This window comes from Rattus norvegicus, chromosome 2 (genome assembly GCF_036323735.1).
Source record: "Rattus norvegicus strain BN/NHsdMcwi chromosome 2, GRCr8, whole genome shotgun sequence".
Taxonomy (NCBI): domain Eukaryota; kingdom Metazoa; phylum Chordata; class Mammalia; order Rodentia; family Muridae; genus Rattus; species Rattus norvegicus.
The window spans coordinates 60,258,809-60,283,636 of record NC_086020.1 but is presented as its reverse complement, the minus strand read 5'-3'; the positions used below and the strand labels follow the sequence as shown (position 1 = coordinate 60,283,636).

At 38.5% G+C, this 24,828-nt stretch overlaps 2 protein-coding genes across 11 annotated transcripts in view; both read left to right on the top strand.

Moving 5' to 3' along the window:
- Positions 1-24,828, top strand: part of Spef2 (sperm flagellar 2) — a 182,196-nt gene that overhangs the window by 138,214 nt on the left and 19,154 nt on the right. For 7 of the 8 annotated variants that reach the window (NM_022620.2, XM_039103075.2, NM_001415008.1 and 4 more), the window contains 4 exons: positions 8,368-8,584; positions 10,261-10,389; positions 13,260-13,398; positions 15,768-15,997. In NM_022620.2, coding sequence (NP_072142.2) covers positions 8,368-8,584; positions 10,261-10,389; positions 13,260-13,398; positions 15,768-15,997 — 715 coding nt within the window. Of the gene's footprint in view, positions 1-8,367; positions 8,585-10,260; positions 10,390-13,259; positions 13,399-15,767; positions 15,998-24,828 lie in introns of those variants that run through there. The other variant, XM_063282496.1, reaches the window with a different exon arrangement.
- On the top strand, positions 16,006-24,399 carry LOC120100737 (E3 SUMO-protein ligase KIAA1586-like). 3 transcript variants are annotated; one of them, XM_039103550.1, is made up of 5 exons: positions 16,006-21,898; positions 22,019-22,236; positions 22,347-22,555; positions 22,648-22,771; positions 22,871-24,399. In XM_039103550.1, the coding sequence occupies exons 1-5, from the start codon at positions 20,888-20,890 to the stop codon at positions 23,238-23,240; spliced, it is 1,932 nt and encodes a 643-aa protein (XP_038959478.1). In that variant the 5' UTR covers positions 16,006-20,887; the 3' UTR covers positions 23,241-24,399. The 3 variants fall into 3 exon arrangements, with proteins under 3 accessions (XP_038959478.1, XP_038959477.1, XP_038959479.1); XM_039103549.1 differs by having other exon boundaries at positions 22,648-24,399; XM_039103551.1 differs by lacking the exon at positions 22,871-24,399 and having other exon boundaries at positions 22,019-22,270; positions 22,347-22,780.

Genomic DNA, 24,828 nt, shown 5'->3' with positions numbered 1-24,828 from the left:
GTGTGTGTGTGTGTGTTCATTCTTAGAACATTATCCATTGGAGTCATCTCATATTGTTAAAGGGTAGCTGTATTATGTTCATTTTCTTTGGTATGCAGTGTTTGGTTACATGACCCCATCAAAATTTGTTTAACAAAGCTACTGCTGACCCACACTTGGGTTTGCTGTATGATGCCATTGGACATAGCTGCTGTGAACATTCTCACAGGCATCTCTTAGTGCCCATGAGTATACAAAGCTGCCTCAACCTGGGACTAATGCTGTCATCTATATACCACTTGCTTACGTGTGTGTGTGTGTGTGTGTGTGTGTGTGTGATTAATACATATCTAATGTATTGTTCGTATATAAGAGCTATATAACTTACCATGTGTAAACAATCTCAAAGTAAAATTTCTAAAAAGTCCATTATGGGTAAAGATTATCCCCAAACAAGATGTTCAATTCCCTAGACAAGTTTGTCATCTTAAAGTTTCCATGAGCCTGGTTTAACAGTTTTAAAAGCATATACTATAAGAATCTACCAAATGCAGATAGAAAGGAACATGGTTTGTTTTGAGTTTTGAAAAATCTGGTAACTTCTCTGTCTTCAATTTCTTCTCTAAAACATGAGAAAAATTCTCAAATGATCCACTGAAATTCAGTTAAGTAGTGTATATGAAAATGTTTTAGAAAGGATATAGTTTATTTGCTAGAAATATACTTTTTTCTTCCATTTTTATTAAATTGGGTATTTCTAATTTACATTTCAAATGTTACTCCCTTTACCGGTTTCCTGTCTATCAGCCCCCTAACCCCACCCCCTCCCATTCTATATGTGTGTTCCCCTCCCCATCCACCCCCAACCCCCGCAACAATACCCTACACTGGGGGTCCAGCCTTGGCAGGACCAAGGGCTTTCCCTTCCCCAACAAGGCTATTCATTGCTACCTATGCAGTTGGAGCACAGAGTCAGTCCATGTATAGTCTTTGGGTAGTGGCTTAGTCCCTGGAAGCTCTGGTTAATTGGCATTGTTGTTCATATGGGGTCTCGAATCCCTTCAGCTCTTTCAGTCCTTTCTCTGATTCCTCCAACAGGGGTCCCGTTCTCAGTTCAGTGGTTTGCTGCTGGCATTCACTTCTGTATTTGACATATTCTGGCTGTGTCTCTCAGGAGAGATCTATATCCGGTTCCTGTCGGCCTGCACTTCTTAGCTTCATCCATCTTGTCTAAATTAGGTTCCTGTATATGTATGAGCCACATGTGGGGCAGGCTCTGAATGGCTGTTCCTTTAGTCCCTGCTCTAAACTTTCCCTCTGTATCACTTCCTTTGGATATTTTTGTTCCCATTTTAGAGAAGGAGTGAAGCATCCACATTTTGGTCATCCTTTTTAAGATTCATGTGTTCTGTGCATCTAGGGTAATTTGAGCATTTGGGCTAATATCCACTTATCAATGAGTGCATACCATGTGTGTTTTCTGTGATTGGGTTACCTCACTCAGGATGATATTTTCCAGTTCCATCCATTTGTCTATGAATTTCATGAAGTCATTGTTTTTGATAGCTGAATAGTACTCCATTGTGTAGATGTACCACATTTTCTGTATCCATTCCTCTGTGAAGGGCATCTGGGATCTTTCCAGCTTCTGGCTATTATAAATAAGACTCCTATAAACACAGTGGAGCATGTGTCTATGTTGTATGTTGGAGCATCTTTTGGGTATATCCAAGGAGAGGTATAGTTGGGTCCTGTTGATTCTTTGTATAGTCCTTTTTGTTTCTACTTGGTTGATTTCAGCCCTAAGTTTGATTATTTCCTGCCTTCTACTCCTCCTACATGTATTTGCTTCTTTTTGTTCTAGAGCTTTTAGGTGTGCTGTCAACCTGCGGATGTATGCTTTCTCCTATTTCTTTCTGCAGGCACTCAGAGCTATGAGTTTTCCTCTTAGCACAGCTTTCATTGTGTCCCATTAAGTTTGGATATGTTGTACCTTCATTTTCATTAAATTCTAAGAATTCTTTAATTTCTTTCTTTATTTCCTTCTTGACCAGGTTAGCATTGAGTAGAGCACTGTTCAACTTCTGTGTATATGTGGACATTCATTACTTATTGTTATTAATGAAGACCAGACTTAGTCCGTGGTGGTCTGATAGAATGCATGGGACTATTTTATCTTTCTGTATCTGTTGAGGTCTGTTTTGTGACTGATTATATGGTCAATTTTGGAGAAGTTACCATGAAGTGGTGAGAAGAAAGTATATCCTTTTGTTTTAAGATAGAATGTTCTATAAACATCTGTTAAGTCCATTTGGTACATAATTTCTGTTAGTCTGTCTATGTTTCTGTTTAATTTCCCATGACCTGTCCATTGATGAGAGTGCGGTGTTGAAATCTCCTACTATTATTGTGTGAAGTGCAATGTGTGCCTTGAGCTTTAGTAAGGTTTCTTTTATGGATGTAGATGCCCTTGTATTTGGAGCATAGATATTTAGGATTGAGAGTTCATCTTGGTGGATTTTTCCTTTGATGAATATGAAGTGTCCTTCCTTATCTTTTTTGATGACTTTTGGTTGAAAGTCTATTTCATTCAATATTAGAATGGCTACTCCAGCTTGCTTCTTCAGACCATTTGATTGGAAAGTGGTTTTCCAGCCTTTTACTCTGAGGTAGTGCCTGTCTTTGTCTTTAAGGTGTGTTTCCTGTGGGCAGCAAAATGGTGGGTCCTCTTTATGTATCCAGTCTGTTAATCTGTGTCTTTTTATTAGGCAATTGGGTCCGTCGCTGTTGAGAGATATTAAAGAATGGTAATTCCTTCCTGTTATTTTAATATTTGGAGGTGGGATTATGTTTGTGTGCTTCTCTTCTTTTGGTTTTGTTGCAAAAAGATTATTTTCTTGCTTCTTTCTAGGGTGTATCTTACCTCCTTGTGTTGGGTTTTGCCATTTATTATCTTTTGTAAGGCAGGATTTATAGAAAGATACTGTAAAAATTTGGTTTTGTCACAGAATATCTTGGTTTCTCCCTCAATGTTAATTGATAGTTTTGCTGGATACAGTAGCCTGGGCTGGCATTTATGTTCTCTTAGGGTCTGTATGACATCTGTCCAGGATCTTCTGGCTTTCATAGTCTTTGGTATGAAGTCTGGTGTAATTCTGATAGGTCTGCCTTTATATGTTACTTGATCTTTTTCCCTTACTGCTTTTAATATTCTTTCTTTGTTTTGTGCATTTGGTGTTTTAACTATTATGTGACAGGAAAAGTTTCTTTTCTGGTCCAATCTATTTGGAGTTTTGTAGGCTTCTTGTTTATAGGCATCTCTTTCTTTAAGTTAGAGAAGTTTTTTTCTATGATTTTGTTGAAGATATTTGCTGGTCCTTTAATTTGGGAGTCTTCACTTTCTTCTATACCTATATCCTTAGGTTTGATCTTCTCATTGTGTCATGGATTTCCTGTATGTTTTGGGTTAGGAGATTTTTCCGTTTTACATTATCTTTGGCAGTTGTGTCAATATTTTCTCTGGTATCTTCTGCTCTTGAGATTCTCTCTTCTATCTCTTGTATTTTGTTAATGATGCTCACATCTATGACTCCTGATATCTTCCCTAGGTTTTCTATCTCCAGGATTGTCTCTCTTTGTGCTTTCTTTATTGTTTCTATTTCTATTTTTAACTCCTGGATGGTTTTGTTCATTTCCTTCCCCTGTTGGTTGTTTTTTCCAGTCGTTCTATAAGGGATTTTTGTGTTTCCTCATTAAGGGCTTCTAGTTGTTTACTTGTATTGTCCTGTATTTCCTTAAGGGAGTTATTTATGACCTTCTTAAAGTACTCCATCATCAGGATAAAGTGTGATTTTAAATCTAGATCTTGGTTTTCTGATGTGTTTGGATATTCAGTGTTTTCTTTGGTGGGAGAACTGGGCTCTGATAATGTCAAGTAATCTTGGTTTCTGTTGCTTTATTTCCTGCGCTTGCCTCTCGCCATTAGGTTGTCTCTGGTGTTAGCTTGTCTTGCTGTTTCTGATGATAGCTTGACCTTCCTGTGGGCCTGGCTGTCAGCCCTCCTGGAGACCTGTTTTCCTGCTTTCTTTCAGCCAGTTATGGGAACAAAGTGTTCTGCTCTCAGGCGTGTAGTTGCTCCTGGTGACTGGCTTTTAGCTCTTCTCCTAGGTCCCTGTGCACAGAGGGCACAGATAGCACAAGGCGTTTTCCTCTTTGGTCGGGAATGTTGGCAGAGAGTATTATCCTCTGGTTTCACAGGAATGTCTGCACCTCTGATAGTCTAGCTCTCCCCCCTCCCACCCACCCATGGGATTTGGGTACAGGGAGCTATTTGACAGGCTCAGTTCAGATCTTGGAGCAGATCTAGACCAAGGGGCTCCTGTGGCTGACTGCTCCTATATCCCAGTGTCCAGAAGCACTATGCAGGTTCCTCTTGGGCCAGGGATGTGGGCTTAGGTGGGCAGAAGTGGCAGTCTGTCCAGCCCTACAGTCTCAGGATTGCCCTCACTTCTTGGTGTTCAGCTCTCTCTCCCACAGGATTTGGCAGCAGGGAGCTAGAAATATACTTTAAAGTGCACATTTTTCTTTTGTATTTTGGAATGTCTCATAGCAAGTAGATGAAAATGATTATTTAATATCATTTTCAATCTAGGTATGAATTGTATATGAATATGTTGTAGTATAATTATATTATATTATATATGTTGTAATATAATTCTATAAATCTAACATCATACATTTAAAAGCAGACAAAAAATTAAAAGTTATTCATGAGTTTAGCACCTAGACCCTTGAATGATTAAACTGTGACTTGTTAGAAAACAAACATTTAAAGGAACTTTTAGTTCCAAATGAGAGAGGTGTGATTCAGAAAACGGACGTAGGCAAACAGTTCCAAATGAGATTGGTGCAATTGGAATGAACTGCATTTTGATTCAGGCTTTTCCTAAGGAGCAATTTCACTAAAAGCTACTCATTTTGTATGCTATGTTAATTTTTAGCAAAACTTTCTAATTGATAGGTAGGTAATGATTTCAGGGAAGTCATATTTAACACCACAATGTCAAATCATTATGTTTTAAAGCCCTTACAAATCTTAGAACCTACTTTAAAAGCCGTATTCTAAATTCTGCTGATTTTTGAAAGAGATCTTGAGATCTTTGAGAAAAGTGGACAAGAAAACTGCTAAGGATAATCATTGCCTTCATCATCATCACAAGGTCGTTTGCCAAGGAGATAAGTCAATTTTAGAGGAAATTGCTAACATAGACTACTTTGCAAGAGCAAATTTAAAAGAATGAATTGCTTGCAATTTAAAGGGAGGGGGTTGTTTAACAATCAAGCTTTCAACTTTACCAAGAACTTGAAAGTACAGTAGATAGCATGAAATCCATTTTTAGCTAAAGGTCATCTGTCGGGGAGGGGGGAGGGATTCAAAAATAAGCCAACCAAACTGGCTTTTTCTATGAAGCTTTACTGGATCTTTGTTGGAAGATTGTTCTGTGACATATCACAATTTTAAAAGAAAAAATTTATCAGTTGACATTGTCCTCCACAAGGCCTACTGTAGCATATCACAATTTTAAAGGAAAAAATTTATCAGTTGACAAACATCATCTTCCGTAAGACATACAAATAAGCAAGAATATGAAAGCCCATTATCAGGTGATGAGGCTTAAAGTCCATGGAGAAATTGGAGACTGTTACATGGCAGGCAATGAGGCATGAAGTATATGTCAAAAGTCTGGAAAAGACAGCAACTTGCTGGACTTCTGCAAACAAAATTACCTTTGAGGGAGCTAAGCCTTATCTATATTTCTATATATGTATCTCCCTTATTCTTTTTCATTCTCATTCTACTAGTCTCATAAATGAGATCAGATCTGGACCTCCCAAGTGCTTATATAAATACATGTAATTTTATTGACTCTAATTTTCTGACTTCCAAAATGCATGTGTGTTTTATATCCTTCTTTGAGCTCCTTTCTCAGTTCTCATAAATAGTCTTCACTGTCCCAGAGTCCAGTGGACTTAGTATTTAGTTCTAGTATTTCTAGAAACAGAAAGGACTTGCGTGGCATAGCCCTTAGAGATTTTCTATAGATGGATAGATAGATAGATAGATAGATAGATAGATAGATAGATAGATCGATCTTAAATTTTAAATTTACAAACAGTAATTATATTTCGTTTTTGCTTATCATTTGATATTGGTAGACATTTTTAAAGTGATTAACCAAACTAATAATGCAATTATCATTTCACCTTCTTATCAATTTTTTTGGAATAAGCATTTAAAATCTATTTCTCTGGCAATTTTCAAATATAAAATACGTTATTAACTTCTGTAACCATGCTATGTAATAGGCCATTAGAATTTGTTTCTTTCATCTGACTAAGACCTTTTACCCTGTAATTAGGTTTTCTTTATACCTTATCCATCTCAACCCCTGATAGTCACCATTCAACTCTATACTTTAATAAGTTCAATATATTTACATATGTGTATGTGTATGAGAGATTTAGTATCTTAAGTCTTTCACTTGTATATAATGTCTTCTGAGTTTATCTATGTAGCCCTGAGACAAGACTTTCTATAACCTGAAGTAAATAGAACACTTTAAAGGAGACAGATGGTGAAAGTTTCTTCTCCCTCAGGGTGAGGGAAGAATTTCCCCATCTGTGACTAGCATGGACTGATAATACAACTATAATCCAAACATTTCTGGGAGTTAAGAGAGGTGCTAACTACAATAGAGAGACACACAGAAAGTCAGAAGAAGAAACTAGGGACTATGACATTAGCTAGTGGCAGATATTATCTCCATAAGCAGTGAATCTTCTGAGAGGGTGTCAAGAGTTAGAATGGAAAACCCAGGATTAAAGTGTTCATGATTCAACTGACCTAGAACCTACACTCTCCTGAGCTGACTACAGGGGCATGAAAATTGTATTTCATGTCATCTATAGTGCACAGACACAATATATAAACAGACATGCTTTGGTAATAGTGCAGTTTCATAGGATAACATTTAATTAGGATTAAAATGTAAAAAAAAATCCATAGAGCGTTGATGAAATAAAAGTTTAAGAAAATATGCTGGTTGTTTTTCTGTCAACTTGATATAAACTAGAGGCATCTCAAAAGCGGCAATATCATTTGGGAAATTGTCCTGTAGGCAACTCTGTTGGAAGTGTCCTTGGGTAATAATGAGTATGAGAGGACACAAACCTGGGCAGATGGCCCTGGCTTGATTAAGAAAGCAAAATGAGCAAGCCATGAGAAGCAAAGGAATGAGCCATGTCCCTCTGTCCCTTTGTAGTTTTTGACTGTGTTTGATTAAGAATCTAACTTGACTTCTATTAATGATAGACTGTCATTGAGAAGTATAAACCAAATAAACCCTTTCTTCTCCATGTTGCTTTTGGTCATGGTGTTTTTAACACAGCAATGGAGAGGAAACTATAAGAGAAACTGATGTAGGAAAAAAAAGCCTGTCCTAAAGGCAACAGATAACAGAAATTTAGAAGAAAATTCAATGCTATATTTACAGAAGTAGTTAATCTGACAGATATGAGGAGAAAGACCACCAACTCAAATCATAGCCAACTTAATTAAAGCAAGCTTTTTTATTTGTGCACATGAACTGTCTCTCCATAAGGCAAGGTTCAGAAGATCAGCTTTAGACATGTGGAACATAAGTGTTTTTATAGTGTAGGAAGGAGTACAGGTTTTCCAAATAGGGGATTTGGCAGGCAAATAGCCAGAATTACAGGAGCAGAACATAAGCACAACAGATTGGTCATAGCATCCTTAAACAAAAATTTGGTCTTAAAGTGGTGATAACGAGGTCATCATAACAAGGTGATCATAACAAAGGAGTAACAAGATAGTGGCAAAGTAGTCATAACAAGGTAGTAACAAGGTGGTTGTAACAAGGTGGTCATAGCAAAGTAGTAACAATGCCCTTTTAAAACAAAGACATAGTTCCTGTTTCCTGTGATGGGCAGTACAGAGGTGTTCGTAGTTAAGGTTACAGGTTGGGCATAGCTCAATCCTTGAGAAACAGATTTAATCATAAACAGGATTGAGTCAAGTTTGGTTTTACTCTATGATGGCTTTCAAGCCTAAAATGGAGAGAGCCTAGTTTAGAGCCTAGTTAGAGATACAACTAAATGAACCTGTGCAATGATGGATTGAGGAGATAAAAGCCTCGTTTCAGACAGCTGCAGGGGGATAGCACTTGAACTGTGTGCACCTTGAAGGGTGAGAAGATGGGTATCATTGCCTGCAGTGGAATGAGGCTGTAGTGGAATCTAAGCGACTAAATCCAAGTGACCTTCATATTTGCCGGCTGCCGTCCTAACTGAAATACTGATACCATACAGGTGGCTGCTGAAGTTCATCAAAGGCTCGCAGAGGAAGAAAAGGAACAACCCCAACTAGATCCCAAAGAAAAGTCTCCTCAGTCGGGTGCAAACAAAAAGGCCAAGAAGGAGAAAGAACAGGCCAAGAAGGAGAAAGAACAGGCCAAAAAGGAGAAAGAACAGGCCAAGAAGGAGAAAGAACCGCCCAAGAAGAAAATGGCAGAAAAGAAAGGAAAAGGTATTCATGGCACTAGGACCTGGTCCCTAGGTCACTTCAAACCTCTTCTTACCAAGAGGAAACAAACCATTAACCAAGCATGTTAGCCTCTAAGCCACTTGAATGCTAGTCATCGTTTTAAACTATAGACCCAAGTGTCTATGGGCTGTGGTTGTAGTTGGCAGACCACCTCGCATATCGGCATGACCTAGTTTGTTTTAGCAAATAGTAGATGGAACCAGCAATTGTATTCAAGGTAGCTTTAACCGTATTATGACTCATAACCTGGGATGTCCCTGCAGAGGGGCTAATACCTGATGCAGAAGTCAAAAGCTGTGTGTTTACAGGGCTTGGGGGTACTTGAATCTAAGCAAATTGTTCCCTACTGGCACATGCTTACCTAAATCTTTGCCTCAGAGTCATGAAGAGAAAACAACAAAAACAGGCAGAGAGATAACACCTCCCACTGAGGTTAAGCAACAGCACAGAATGTTACCTTTTCCTCTCAACATTTCTATGTGTACAGTTTTTTTTAATATAATTTGAGGCAAGAAAAGGAAAGGTAGAAAGCACATGAGGAGAATCTCCCCAGTGACAGATTGCCACGGCGTGTTTACTATGTACCACCTATGGGGAAGGACTCTGTGATGGATGCCAAAGCATACGGTAAGAGAGGGAGAGGCACCGAGGGTTAGGATCACCACTGAGGGTGGTGATGACTCTGGAAGCAAAGGGATTTAGAGATACGTTTCTAAAGAACATGCCACTAACGAGTAAACATTTCATGTTCTAACGAGTAAACATTTCAGCACTTAAAGGGAAGATTTATTTACTAGAGTAAGTAGCCAGGTCTAATCTTTTAATTATAATTTAATGATAAAACAGATGCAGAGGCTAAACCTCTCCTTTATTTGCAATCTATACATCCATCTCTTAGTGCGACAAATCTACTGATCCCCTCACAGTTCCTTACTCTGCTTCCTTTCCATGATTTCAGCTCCTTGTGACCATACCCTCAAGAATAATTACTGAACTGTGCAGAAATTCACAAACTGGGCCTGAAATAGGATCCCATTGCCTTCGGTAGATTATCAACAAATGTTCACAGACTCTTAATTTCCAACCAGCTTATATAGTCATCAAAATACTTGTAGGTGGGCCCAAATTAAAGGATAATTAATTCAGGTGCATATTCTTGAGCATTACTACATTTAATCCATAACTTTATGAAATTATTTGTTGGTCTTTTCTTGCAAAGAAAAAACAAAAAACAAAACAAATAAAGAAGATAAGAACCACTTTCAAATATAAGGAATTTCTTAGGAAGTGGTAATTTTGCAAGGGACTAATATCAACTGTCAACTACATATTATGAACTTTGACAAATTTTGTCATCAAACCCTGATTTTATCATTTTTTTAAATTCCGTAATTATTTCTGCAGTCTACACTTCGTTCTCTTCTTAGGGTGTAACACAACATGCTTTGTTTATGAATGCTGCCCCGAAGCTCATAAAATTCTCAATGAAACATTATAAATTTTTCACTGCCCACCTCAAGGAGCCCAAAGTTCCTTGTTTCAAAATCTCCAGCAGTTTCTGGTTGTACGAATTTTGCTGTGTAGTCATGTGGACCAAGAGCCACGTCCACAAACTCGTATGTTGGTAATTTACTCACCACACCTCAGTTATGTTTCAGGTAAATCATCCCCTGTGGTAGAAGTCAGTCCCGTCACAATAACGCCCGAGGAAATGGCTGAAATGGAAAGGAAGAATGAGCTGAAGCTCAAGATAAAGGAAGAACATCTTGCCGCCCTGCAGACAGAAGGTAGGAGGAGGAAGAGAGTAAGATCTTGCTTTTAGTGGAGCCGAAAAACCCACACAGGACTCTTCAGTAGCCTCAGGCTAAGTCCTAGAACTCAAGCAGAAGGATTAAACACACACCATTCAGATAGTTTTTCTTTGTCCATAAAACCAGTTTTGGCTACTATGCTGTTGTATTAGCTAGATGGCTCTGGACTTAATTAAACTTAATTAAGCTGATTGATTGATTGATTGATTGATTGATTGATGGAGACAAGGTCTAACTTTGTAGCCCAGTCTGGCTTCAAATTTATTATGTAGTCGTCTCTGTCCTTAAATTAACAATTCTCCCATGTCTGTCTCCTTAGTGCACAGATTATAGGTGTGCAGTACTGTGCCTGGTGCCCTAAGTAATGTCATTTAAAGTATCTGCAGGCTGCCAGGAAGCTTTAGGAAGAGAAGAAAAAGAAAGCAAAGGCTGTAATTTAAATTTCAAAGACTAGAAAGAAAAATAAATTGCAAATTGGTATGGTTGTACAGGTTACGTAGAAGCTGCCTAATACAAATGATTTAATATCACAAAAAGGTAAGTTATTCCTCTTGTTAAGAAAAATAAGTCCTGGGGCTGGAGAGATGGTTCAGTGGTTAAGAGCACTGACTGTTCTTCCAGAGGATTCAAGTTCAATTCCTAACACCTTACATGGTGGTCCACAACCACCTATAACTCCAGTTTATACTGGATCCAATGCCTTTGTCTGACCTCTGCTGGCACCAGGCACACATGTGATATACAAATATATTATGCAGGCAAAAAATCATATTCAAAAGACAAACAAAGAAAGTCCTGTCCAAAGCCCATAAGTTCTAAGAGTGAATTTATGGGAACAAAAACCAGTTAGTCTTCTCATCTCTTTCTCCCTCCAAAATTTAAGGACTTTCTTCCCAATACTCAAATGACTGCAAGACCTGTTCTCCCACATTCTCCCAAAGAGATTGATTAGTACAAATCAATATAGAATTTAGAATATTAGGAATAGACCAAAGATAGTCTATGGAAAGGAACCATTGCCAGTATCCTCATTGACAGAACCATAATGTAACCAAAGGCATGGAAAAGCCACCAAAACAAAGAATCCATGGATGAGAAGACGGTTTTTGTTAGAGATATGAGAGAGAGAGAGTAGCCAGAGATCTTGGGGGATGTCCAAAGCATTCATGAGAAAAGGAGGTCAGATTGTCAAGAGCCAAGGCAGGGGCAGGGCTATACAGAAAATGCCATATACTAGGGTCAGGAGTGGGGGCCCTGCTTCCATTTGTCTGTCTCTGAACTGGACTACCTTGGAAGTTCAGGGTGGTGGGGGAGGGAGGTTGCCATCTGTGCCTTTGGTATGTGGTAAATATCAATTAGGAAGTGGCTCTTCTTTGCAGACAGTAGGTTCCTGAAGAATAAAACGAACAAGTTTCTGTCCCTCCATCAGCAATCCTCCAGTAGTCCAGCTTGAGATGAGCCAAGATTGTATTTTGGCTCAAGTCAGTGAACCTGTCCGTGGTGAGGTGGAGGGTGCTCTTGTTCCTCTTCTACTCTCTCCCTTCACCCCTCTACTGGCTACCAACCATTCAGTTAATTTAGGAAAACAAATCAGAAGCCAGGGAGTTGTGATTCCTCATGCTACAAAAGCTATCAAGTTTTCCACCACAGGATTCATCCTATGATGGTGGCTAGAGACTCACGTGCATATGCATGAGCTCTAAAAAAGCAAACTGAAACAGTAATAAAGCTAGAAGAAGAGAGATAAAAGCAGTCACTTAAAATACTCTGTGATGGTGGAAATGCACTTATGGGATAAGGTGGGGAGGCATTAAGAAAGACTTCCCAGAACTAATGTGGACTGGAACAGAAGAGTAGGGGAAAATGGGCTCAGGAGACAAGCCAGGGGCAGGGATAGAGAGCAAAGATGTGTTCCAAAGCAGATAGAAAAACTATTCAATGAGAAGCCATGAAATACAGGGGCTACGTCAGGATGGAGGAGACCTGGAAAGGTAGAAGCCAGATTGTGGATTGTCCAATAGACCCTGACTCCACAAAGATGAGGTCACTTCCCTGTAGAAGCTGAAGGGTAATGAATCCTCAGCGGAACTGTCATTGCCCTGGCAACTGTAGGAAGGGAGTTGACTCGGGAGACTCTGAGTGCTACAGGGGTGGGTTTGGAATTGAAATGGGGAAAAGAAGGGAGAGAGAGCATGGTTTAAGCTATAGTGTAGGTAAGGAAGAACCAATACCTCATCTTCCAGGTATCGAACTTATTTTTTTTTCTTTCCTTTTTTTTTTTTTTTTTTTTTTTTTTTTGGAGCTGGGGACCGAACCCAGGGCCTTGCACTTGCTAGGCAAGCGCTCTACCACTGAGCTAAATCCCTAACCCCGGTATCGAACTTATTAAAGCTCATGAATAACTTTAGTTTAAATTCTCAGAATACAGCGCACCTCATTTTGCATCTCTGTGAGATGGTTACCACCTTACCCATATTCATGAATTAAATCAAATTTCATAAACCAAAGTATGATTGGTATAGGAAGTGGGCTTGGTTTCTGTAAGAATAATGTAGATATAGTGTACTAAAGACCCCCTCTCCCTTTATTTATATTGTATATTAATTTTACACATTAGGTTTCATTATGATCATTTTATACACGTGTATGACATACTATGACCGTGTCTACCCCTCATCCCTCTGCCTTCCTTCCACTGACCTTCCTCGTGTACTTCCCTTTTCTAAATAACTCCACTCTGTGTTCATGTGTCTGCAAAATACAAATTCAACATGAATAAGACGCATAATATTTCTCCTTCTAAGTTCAGTTTACTTAGCTAACATCCAGTTTCTCTCTTTAAATAGAACAAGCCACACAATTTCGACTTGAACTAATAAAGTCAAAAGCTTTGTCCATCCTGGAAGATTTAGTAACAAAGGTGATTGAGGTTTACAGGTTCATGGAAAAATGGCTTGGTAAGAGATATTTGAATGAAATGGCCAGGTAAGATTCTCTTCAATGAAAACAAAAATCATACTAAATGCCAGAAATGCAAAATTTGACAGGGGTGTTTAAGATGTCCAAAGATTTAAATTATAACACACACACACACACACACACACACACACACACACATGCAGAGAGAGAGAGAGAGAGACTTACACTTATACACTCATGTATAAACACACGTACACTCATACACTCATGTATAAACACACGTACACTCATACACTCATGTATACAAGTGTCTCACATATGTGTCTCTGTGTATTTCTCTTTGTATCTATATGTCTGCTCCCTACCCCGCGTGCTAACCTGTTATAAACACTCAAAATGAACACCACCATCACATTTGTGTATTTCTCTGCAGTAACTTGTATGTCAGAGGGCTCTGTTGCCATATCATTTTCACTGTGGGAGTTCAGTCTACATGGTAATAGTACATATAATTTTAATCCAGGAAACTGAGGTTCCAAATTATCCACCAACGAATACTGGGTCTAATTGCTCAGGCCTCATCAGCTTTATCTACAGAAAGGACTCCAGCTAGGCTACTCCACCAGTTTCAGCTTGAGCTCAGTTCTGTAATATGTATATTATAGGGTAGATTGCAAACATTTGCCAAGAGTTTAGTAGCTGTGTGAGAGTGGGCATCAAATTCTAAATGTTCTCAGAAGCAGTAATTACTATCTGTTACCGTCTTTTTGTCTGGCTTTCTCTGGTCTCGTCATAAAAGTTTTACTGTTAAAAATCTTTAGCCCAATTGTTCAGTGCTGTTGTTCCATAATAGAAAGTAGTCAAGAAGTCAAACATTAACAAAAAAATCCAAATACTCATTCCCATCCCGTAACCTTGCTACTAAATGCTTGCTATGTAGAAACAAATGTTATTGCTGGATGGCCAGGTCAATAGCAATTAGTTTGTGGCCCTAGTCTGTGTCTGCCACTTATAAGTGTAAGAGTTTCATCTGAGTTCTTAGGATTTATGGCTTCCTTCCATGTGTCTGTCCATTAAGCACAAATGGATGCTAATTCTGTGTGATATACATGTAGTTTTCACAGTTATGTTGTATCCATCTCTGCTTTCTGAATCTATAATGTGAAATCTACAAGAAATCACAAAATGTGAAGTTAAAAAGTAACTTCTAGTGAGGGGGAGAGGTTACTATCAAGTCCCTTTGAATTCCAAATCTATGTTCCTGGCCTTTTCATTCTTCTGTATTGAAATTCCTCACAGTAACCTTCCACTAGGTGGTGCACAGTCATTTGATATCCTGGTTCTTTTCAAGTGTCAGTCTGTGTGGAGACACTGTTCATTCACATAGACTCAGGCACAAGAACACTCCAAACCACAAACTAATTAGCAAATACTGTGTGGAAATTCACAAAGAGCACTGAGGAGTTAAATTCAAGGCACCTATTCAAGAACAGGAGCTAATAATGCTCTTTAAAGCGTCAACATACAAACACCTGTTGCTTATCATGTAAAGAGAATAGGTATGAGTTTTCTCATGGTGTTCTGTCTTCACCATCAAATCAAGACAAGAGTTTTTCTTCATTCCATTAGTGGTACACTTAATTATGTCTAGGATCTAAAACAGCTTTAAATTGCCTTCAGTTAGGCCATTAACTCTTACATGTATATATTGTGTATGTGTGTATGCTGTCCTGTAAGTCATCATAGAAGAGGGAGTAAATGTCAGTGGTTTACTTTGAAGGATAAACCACTCACAGCCACCTGTCTTACCATGGGCCATGTCAAGCACATGATCTAGATGAGCCCTTCAAACCATTGCTACTTCCTCTAGACCATGGTAGCCCTTAAATGTTGATGTTCACAGGCACCTGATCCAGCTCTGGCTGTTGTACACTAGAACCTCCCACTCTGCCAAGTGTGTCTTAAGTAAAGTAAAATTCCTTGACATAAAGCTAGAGAAAAGCTATGTTTGCTTTTCTGGAAGTAAATAACCAAATTTGATTTACTTTGTATTTTATCCTGCCTCCAAATAAACTGAGCTCTTCTAACAGTTATCAAGCTGTGATCTGCCGTATTAACTTACTCTGAAAAATAATCTAATCTTTGATATAATCTTTCTTATATAGGAATGTATACGTCAATACTAATAAAACAAAATTTAATAGGCTTTCTTCTTGTTCAGCTTCGCATAAAACTGAACTACATTACTTTCTTAATAAGAGAATATTTTGGTTTCTATCTTTACAACTTTGTAGCCTGCCTTAAAACGTTTTAAATGCCTATAGAATCATCTAATTTACCCTATAATGTGTGAGCTTTATTTAGTGTGCTATTAGTTAACTATTAATCTAATGAATCTGCAGTGGAGATTGCCTCGTTCGTTTTTCTATTTGTAGTATACAGAAATTGACCGAAGTAGCTCGCTACCACATTGAGACAGCTACGAAAATTCAAAATGAGATTTATTTAAGCCAAGAAGACTTCTACATCAATGGAGACATAAAAGTCTTCCCTGACCCTCCTCCACCAACCCGCCCACCACCGGTAGAAAAGGAAGAAAATGGCACCCTAACAATCGAACAGCTTGATAACCTTCGAGATCAGTTCTTAGATATGGCGCCTAAAGGTAAGAAAGGAATTGCTACTGATGGGTTAGAAAGATGATCAGAAGTGCTCACAGTGGTCATCACTTGGCCAGAAGACAACTGAGTTCTGTTGGAATGCAGGGCAGTACAAGGAGACTTTGTTCTAGTTTTTCATGTATTTGCTTGGTACAATATTATCTGAGATAAGCAAGGAGAGACACAGTGACTCACAATCAAGCAGTGTAGCAAGCAGTATGGTAGTGTGGCAATGGCCAGTCCTGGTGACTCTTTTTTCTGTCTTCCTCCTCTCTTGGAGGCATATTGGTAAATTAGACTCTATCTGACAGTTGGGAGATAATCTTTATGCTTTTAAGTAGAGATGAATTAAGAATCCCAAGTTTGTGTTTCTGTCTAACCAGCGGGGGGATACTAAGCAGTGAAGGAATCCCTCTTAGAACTTCCTGTTCTTTCAATGCTTCATAGATCTTGAGTAGAACCAAATGAGTTACTGGTAGACACTTCCTAATTAATTTGCTCACATGAGTGCATAATTTATTTTTCATACAAATTATTGAATCCCTTCACATTTTGTCGTTACAGTTCTGTGCCTTCCGCTATCCCACCAATTGCTATCCTGTGTAGTTCAAACTGATGTGTGTGTAGAATCCTCATCTATAATCATCAGAACTGTACACTCAGTCAAAAAGCAATTAAGCAATGTGTCTGTGGCCATGTATATTTTGCACTCTGCTAATTTAAAGTTTGTTAATGATATGTCTGAACTAAGTTGTTTCTTATAAATAGGTTTATTTTACTTCTCCAAATGTCCTAATTATTGGAAAATCATCTCTTTTCCCTAGAGATAATCAATAGGCTGTAATATAAATACAGTATCACTTTTTGAAAATTAGTCACAATATTTTCAGAAATCCATAGAAAAATCATTGATAACAAGTGATAATTCACGCTATAGTCTATAAAACTTCCTTGCTGAGGCCAAAGGGTGGCAAGGTGCACGTGCGTTTCTTTGGGTGAAGATATGCACTGACATGCATGAGCCCATCAAATAGCTTGAGAAGTCACTATCCCTTTAATGTGTAAAAACACAATGTGTCTATGGATAGATTTACTTTGGCAGTATTTGAACAGGATTAATGTGGGTGCCAACAGGAACCAAAATTTCAACTTTGTCAAAAGACAACTCACAAATCCTGTTACATTTTAGCAAAGAAGGCTTCATCCTCTTTCCCCTTAATGGATTTTACAATATTCTTTAAATTTTTATTGTACTTTGTGTATGTATGAGTGACTTCATGTAATGTGTACATATATCATGCACATGACTAGTGCTTGTGGGGGCTAGAGACAGGCATCAGATGCCATGGAACTAGGGTCAGAGGCAGTTGTGAGCCACCTTATAGACACTGGGGACTGAGTCCAGATCCTTACGCTAAGTGCCATCTTCCCAGTCTCTACTGTTCCCTTTAACACATCATTTCATTTTTGAACTTATATAAATGTTTATTTTGTCGATGTTCTATTTTATATAAAATATGGGTGTAAAATTCTAAAATAATACATGATTTAAAACCTTCAGGATGATGACTGAGAGGAAACTGTCCAATTAGCAGCCTAACAAAAAGCATTTGGAGGCATTTAAGTAGGTGGAAGGAGACTTAAAAATTATAAGGCTTTCATAATTCCTTTCAAAAGAGATCCCAGTATTCATGGTGAATATTTTAATACATTCTTCAATATATACTCAAATTCGGAGATTACATTCCAGCTTAGAGTCTAAAATTAAATAGCACATGGCTTTAGTTAATCAACATTTGAACTAGAAATATTGGAATAGAAGTATGTCCAGATATAATTTTTCCTGAATATAAGAAAGTTGTATCATTGTCAGACAATTATGAAACTTGAGAGAGATGTCTTGGTTACTGTTCCATTGCTGTGAGCAGACACCATAGCAACACTTAAAACAGAAAGCATTAAATTGGGGCTGGCTTACAGTTTCAGAGATTTAGTTCATTACCATCCTGTTAGGGAACATGGCAGCATGCAGTTAGACATGATGCTAGAGAAGTATCTAAGAGTTTTATATCTGGATCCACAGGCATTAGGAACAGAGGGACACTGGGCTTGACTTGGGCTCAAAGCACATCCCCAATGGCATACTTCCTTTAATAAGGCTACACCTCCTAATCCTTCTCAAGTAGGGTCATTCCCTGATGACTAAGCATTCACATATATGATATTACAGTGCCATTTTTATTCAAACAACTACAAGAAAATCAGCAGGTAAGGAAGAATGTAAGTAATAGCTAAAACATTTTAAAATCATAATTGAAAGAAAATAATTTGCTGTGGGAAAGCTTAGAATGTGACTTGAAAAGTATAATACTAAGCGATGGGTTAATTTTGAGACAGAATATGAAATTTAGGAAAGGGCCCACGAGTGAAAAATAAAGGAGATTGGTTGTGCAGTGATCAAGGCTGGTCCAGAAAAGAAAATATTAGCAAATCTACAGAAGCCTGGAGTGATTTGGTGACAAGGATACAGGGGGTACTTACATGAAAAATAACATGCTTTAGAAAATGTAGAGCAAAGCATAGAGGAGGGCAGAGGTTGAGGGAATGGTGAGGAGACTGGCCTGCATTTCCTTCTCCAGTTGTACGAACTGCAGGAAAATAGATGACAGGTATTTATCAGAGGAGTACCCCCAGCCCCAGCATACTCAGCTAACCCATACATGGATAACTGCTGTCATTTAGATAGAAGGTTCAGAGGTGTATATGAGATGTAAGGTTTTTGATGATTCAAAGTTAGTTCTGGTCTGACTTTGACCATAGTGTGGACAAACAACACTCCACTGAAAAAGGATATGTATTCTGTGTGTTTACTCTTAGATGTATGCTAAACACATTGTTGTCTCATTGGCTGAGGTAAAGTTTGTTGTCATTGCTTTTGCTTTTGCTTCAAAGAGAAGGAAAATGTATTATCCATTCCATTTTCTGCATTTCAGCGGTAACAGCACAGCATTTTTTACTATCACCAGGAGTCAGGCTACAAATGCTGACAGTGCTCACTCTGAGCTACACCAAGAACTTGGCTTGACTTCTGTTCATCTCGGCTAAACCCATAAATTACCAAGGATTTATAATCTTAGGTGTCCTGACCCACCGTTGTTTTACACTACTTTAAATATTACTTACATAATCATATTTATTTTTGCTATTTGTGGAGCATTGGCTTTCCTTATTTTTTTTGTATTTTTTCATTTTTTCTATGACAAACACCTGCCTTTTAAAAACTAATTGCAGCATTATGTCCATTCATAAGTGTTTACCCATTTTAAAAGTACAAGTTGTTGATGCGGACTGGCCACACCAATGTAGGAAGCTCAGATCACTCAGGTTTTGTGCTCACAAGTAACTGCTTCCACCTTCTCCCTCCAGGATAACTCCAGGTGATAGCTATCCTAATAGCAGTTAATGACTTTATGAAGTCTCACATGCAGAATGTTCTCATCTGGTTCCTTCATTACATAAATACATGAAATAATTTGACATGAAAAAGAATCAATTTTTGATATGCCCCCATTTGCTCACTACTATTATTGAGACTGATTCATATTTTATACAGATTGGTATTTAAGTTATAGGTTTATTCCATTGTGGAAAGTGGTTTACTACAACGTATATACATGTTCCATCGTTAATGGCATGGTTTCGGTCTCATTTTTTTAACTGATGCATAACTGTTCATATTTCTGGGGAAGTGTGACATTTGATATATGTCCAAACTGTATAGTGAACAAATCAAGACAATTTAGCATCATGTCACTTTAAACATTATTTCCTAGTCATCTATTCATCTTTTAAATGAAGATTTGTATTCACTTAAATTTTTTAAAATATTTTACTAACTTTAATCTTCATAATAATTTTTAAAGTACCATTAATTTAATGTTACAAAGGAAGGGATGAGGCAGAGAGAGATTAAACAAGTTGCCCAAGAGTGTGGGACAATCATTTGACAAGAAATAGACTTGGAAAATAACTGTCTGACTCCAATTATCCAATCAAAGTTGAAGTAGATAAGTCAATCAACATGCAAAAACAAATTCCAATATAGGACATAACAAATGAAGACTACACAAAATTAGCAATTGTTATAATTTAGAAAACACTCCTTCTTCTGTTGTAGGAAAAAATTCATTAGTAATTCCTGTTACATCACTGGTAAGAGGGGCTTTCTAATTCTCTGGATGTTTACTCACGCTGCTTCTACGATTCCAACATAAAAATGGATTGTTGCTGAGTGTGGGAGAAAGGCAAGCATATTGGAAGAGTCAGAGGACTGGGAGAACTGCTGGGAAATAGTGTTTTCTGGATAGGACAGGGAGGCTGCACCCATGAACTATCAATGGTATGATTATCTAAACATGGCCTGTAGAAGACCACGCCAGTCAATACCATAGCATAGATGAGAGAAAGGCTCACAAGTCTCCCCTAACCCAGCTGAGATCTACAACCAGACTGGGGCTACTGAAAATTAAAGCCTGTTTTCTTTAGAACAAGCTCCCTGCTAGGTAAGCAGCCCATACAAAAATGATTAGCCCTATACTCATTACACTTATCATATTTATATATGACATATGTCTTCTTATGTATATTATATGAGAAGATTACATGTAATTAAGAGGTGGATGTAGATGGGCAGAGACATGACGAGAGGAGTTCTTAAATAACCCTATGGAGTTTTCTTTAAAGGCAAAGACTTTCCAGATGCTGTGATTTCAGTCACCAAAAAGCAGAAAAAGTCACGAAAAGTTGACTCCTACCTACCGGAAAGAAATCATCAGTTTTTGAAAATTTGGCTTAAAAAATACCCGTGGCTTGTGTATGATGAACTATTAAACCTTATGTTCTGTGTCCTGTGTCGTAAGCATGGGGTAATGTCAGGGGGGAGTACAGTAAGTTTTTTCTATGGCACGGACAACTTTAGAGCTGAATTTCTCAGTGCTCATCACTTTAGTGAAGCCCACGCCAAGGCATCACTCATGGAAGCAACTAGTGATTCTCCAGTGAACCGAGCTGCCACTGAACTGATGGTAAGAACCATGAGCAAAGTGACTCTGGGAAGAGTGGAGAACTTATTTAGATCATGCCATGCCCTAGTAAAGACCGGACATTCCCTCAGAGATTTTATTTGGATGTGTAAGTTGGATGATATGAAGGGTGTTGATATTGGCCCAGTCTTCAGAACTAACAAATCAGCAAGAACATTTACATATTTCATTGCTGAAGTAGAGAGGAAAAACCTAAGAGAAAAACTAGAAAAAAGTAACTTTTTCTCTGTCATCACTGATGGGACTGTAGACAGTCTAGGCAAGGAAGCCAAAATGGTTTATGTTCAATTTGCACATGCAGGAAAAGTGCAATGCCAGATTGTTGGGATACAGCCAGTAGAACGAAAGGACCCTTTAACGATAAAAAATGCTATTGAGAAAACTCTAGAGACAAATCTTCATCTTAAGCTGTCAAGCCAAGACTTGGTGAAGAAGCTGGTTGGTTTTGGAAGCGATGATTACCCTGGAATAGAGGGAGAGAACAGAGTATCTCTGCTTTTGAGAGAAATGCAGCCATGTGTGCAAAGTATGTATTGCTTTGCACATCATCTAGAACTGTCTTACAGAGAGATGTTCCAGACTGTCCCTCTCTACAACAACCTTGAGGCACTCCTCACCGATATTTACCATTTCTATCACAACTCTCCTCTCCTCAAGAGTTCTCTGATAACTGCCTTCAGGGGCCTCCACCTCCAACCTGTGATGCCTTCTCAAATAAGAGGGAGGCGGTGGTTTCATGGAATGCAAGCAGCCCTCCAGAACTTTCTCAAAGGATACCCAGCAATTGCCCAGCAACTGCATTCAGTAAGTAATTTTGAAGTGTTGTTTCCAAAACATCGGGAAAAAAATTTACTGAATTCTTTTTGAAGTAAGATTCTTGACATACAGAAGTGCCCACCATATCATCCCCAACTTGTGTTACAGGTAGGCAAAGGCAAAGACGATACCAGTCAACAGAAAGCCAACAGACTTCTAGAACTCATTCTCCGAGCAGACATCATCAAGTTTGCTCACTTCCTGACAGACATCCTTAGTATCCTTAGCCTTCTGTCCCATGCCAGTAGGAACAGAAATTCTTCCATTGCCGATGTATCTGCTTCCTTGGAGTCAACACTGGAAATGCTCCAGATATATCAATCAAGGTGACAGGTTGAGGACTTCTAAGGGTCCATCAAGGTAGATGATTTGACTTGGGGAATTGCTTTCCAGGTTTGCCTTCATGTAATTCTTTACTCGGGTGATCTTCTCCCAGACCAGGGCCAAAAGAACGCAGGGTGGAATCAACCACACACTTTCACGGTAACAGCCTCAGGGGGAAAGAAAACATTTCGACCGTGAGAAAGGCGGTTTTAACACATCTTATTGAGAGATTGCGAGGCTGTTTTAGAGATGCCAGCCTTGATGTGGTGAGAGCAACTGTGATTGGAAGCTTTAGACTGTGGCCTACAAAGATGAATCAAGGTAACCCATAGGCACCAAATAAGCCAGTGCCTTTTGATTGCGTGAATTTATTTTAGCTATGTGACATTTTTGTTTATGTCTATGGGTTACAGAATTTGGAGTAAAAGAGATATCCATCCTGATTTCACATTACCAACCAGTTCTAGAAGCTGCCAGTGTGAAAACTGATGAGGTACATACCGAATGGAGCACATTAAAATTAGAAATATATGCCAGGTCAGTAAGAAAGCAAACTGAATGGACTGGCGTGTATCAGCACATGTATCATACAAGATCGGTCTCTCAATCTTTCGTGTCCTTCATCTTCCCTCCTAGGTTTCAGAACATTCGAAAGCTGACCTGGGATTTTGTAAACTCCACTTATTCACATAAGTATCCGAATGTTCTGATGCTTGTTGACTTGGTGCTGGCCCTCCCTGCCAGCTCGGCAGAACCAGAACGCGGGTGGAGTCAGATGAAATGCACCCACTCACGCATGGAGGAGAAAATCAAGACTGAAACCATGACAGACATCCTAACCATTCAGCTGAACTCTCCAAACATTAGCAGTTTTGACCCTAGGAAAGCTATTCATTTATGGAATTCGCAGACACAATCTCGGAGCGCTCACAGGGGACCGAATCTTGACAGCCCATCAACATCAGAGAGCGAAGACGAAAGCGACGAGCAGTGCGACTTAGGTTGACTTTGTTACACATGGCAGCAAAAATAAATTAACTCAAGAACAATCGAAGTCGCAGCCAGTCTTTGCCTCAAACACAAAAGACACTTGGCATTTTCCAAACATGCAAAGAGACACAAAGCAAAAAGAAAAAAAAAAGAAAAAAGAAAAGAAAAAGAAAACAAATCCAGGGTCATTTCCTGTGCTTATGTGTTTAATGCTTTTGCTTCAGGACGTCGGTGAGGCTGGTGCTTCTAGGCAGTATTTCAATGGCATCTTTCCGTGTGTTTTCTCTAAGGGCGAGCACACTGCTGATCGTGGTTATCTAGACTTGCCATAAAGCCAACTCCTGTTCCCAGACCATTCTTAACTCTAGTTGCAGTGGGTAGCTAACAGGGCTAAACTGATAGAAAGTCTTTTAATTAATCTTTGGAAAACTTTATCTTTGAAACTGTCATCCTGTGGAATCTGAAAGTCATATGCCTAAATGCCTATGACATCGAATGACAAGGTCAAACATTAAAATGTTTTCCACATTTCACACTATGGTCTCCATATAAACAATTCCTAGGGTACACTGAAGATGCTGTTTTGCAGCATTTTGCTTCCTAATGTAGCCATTAGAGAGCAGGAGAACATATCTTACAATCACCAGAATTTGCAAGTGCTTTGTTACTCTTTGCAGTTTTAGTAGATTTTGTTTGTGGTCCTATCTTGAATAACATCGCTGATTTACGTCTTATATCTGAAACCCAGTGTGGTCTCACTTAAACCTTTATTTAAAGGGGCATTTTTTACCCCTGGAATTGTTCTCCTGACTAATACCAAATACTTCAGGAAAATTAAAATGACACAAAATTCATCATGGAATTACCTGTCGGTGGTTCATTATATCAAGAGAATAAGAGTGAACTACTACTACTCAAACCGCTACCTTACAAACATGGGATTGTACATGTGCTTTTAACCACTGACATTTTAAAGTGATAGCTGCATTTCTCTAAAGATTAGAATAAACCATAAGGTTCATGTGGACTCTCAGGTACAGTGAAAACTCAGATGCAAATGGAAACTTTAGGAATCTATGTCGAATAAAAAAGAACAACTAAAAGAAAGAACAGCTCTCTGCCGTGCACCTCCCAGATACAAGGATATATAGAACTGGTCTCCCGTAACTCTAAAAGGTACCGCTGCTGGTTTTTTGGTTTTGTTTTAAGTTTTTTTTTTCTCTATTTCTAGTGCATGTGCATGCAATCTGGATTAAGAATCTAAGTAGGTGTGTCTCTTTGATATGCTAAAATATATTATCGTACAAGAGCAAGGCAGTTGGAAATACAGTACTAGTTTATGGTTAACTGTCACCATCAATGTCGTTGACTCAGCCATCCCATTCTCCCTGCAGTCACAAAAGCAAGCCATCACTAACTGGAGGACAAACAGAGGCAGGCCCTACCTTTGTTATGGCTGTCATCTCCCATGCCTGGAACTAAAATATGAAGTGTTTTACTTATGTGTCTAATTGGGTAAAATAAAATTTAGTGGTGCTTTTAAAATTTTAGCCTTTTTGAAACAGAATCTCAAAGAAGGCTTTTGTTGTTGTCCTTTTGGCTTT

What these genes read in the sequence shown, in the direction of transcription:
- LOC120100737 (XM_039103549.1), top strand. Translation starts at nt 20,888, where the DNA reads ATGTTCTGTGTCCTGTGTCGTAAGCATGGGGTAATGTCAGGGGGGAGT. An exon ending in TTGCCCAGCAACTGCATTCA is followed by an intron (nt 21,899 to 22,018) that starts GTAAGTAATTTT and finishes CTTGTGTTACAG; the next exon opens with GTAGGCAAAGGCAAAGACGA. An exon ending in CTCCAGATATATCAATCAAG is followed by an intron (nt 22,237 to 22,346) that starts GTGACAGGTTGA and finishes ATCTTCTCCCAG; the next exon opens with ACCAGGGCCAAAAGAACGCA.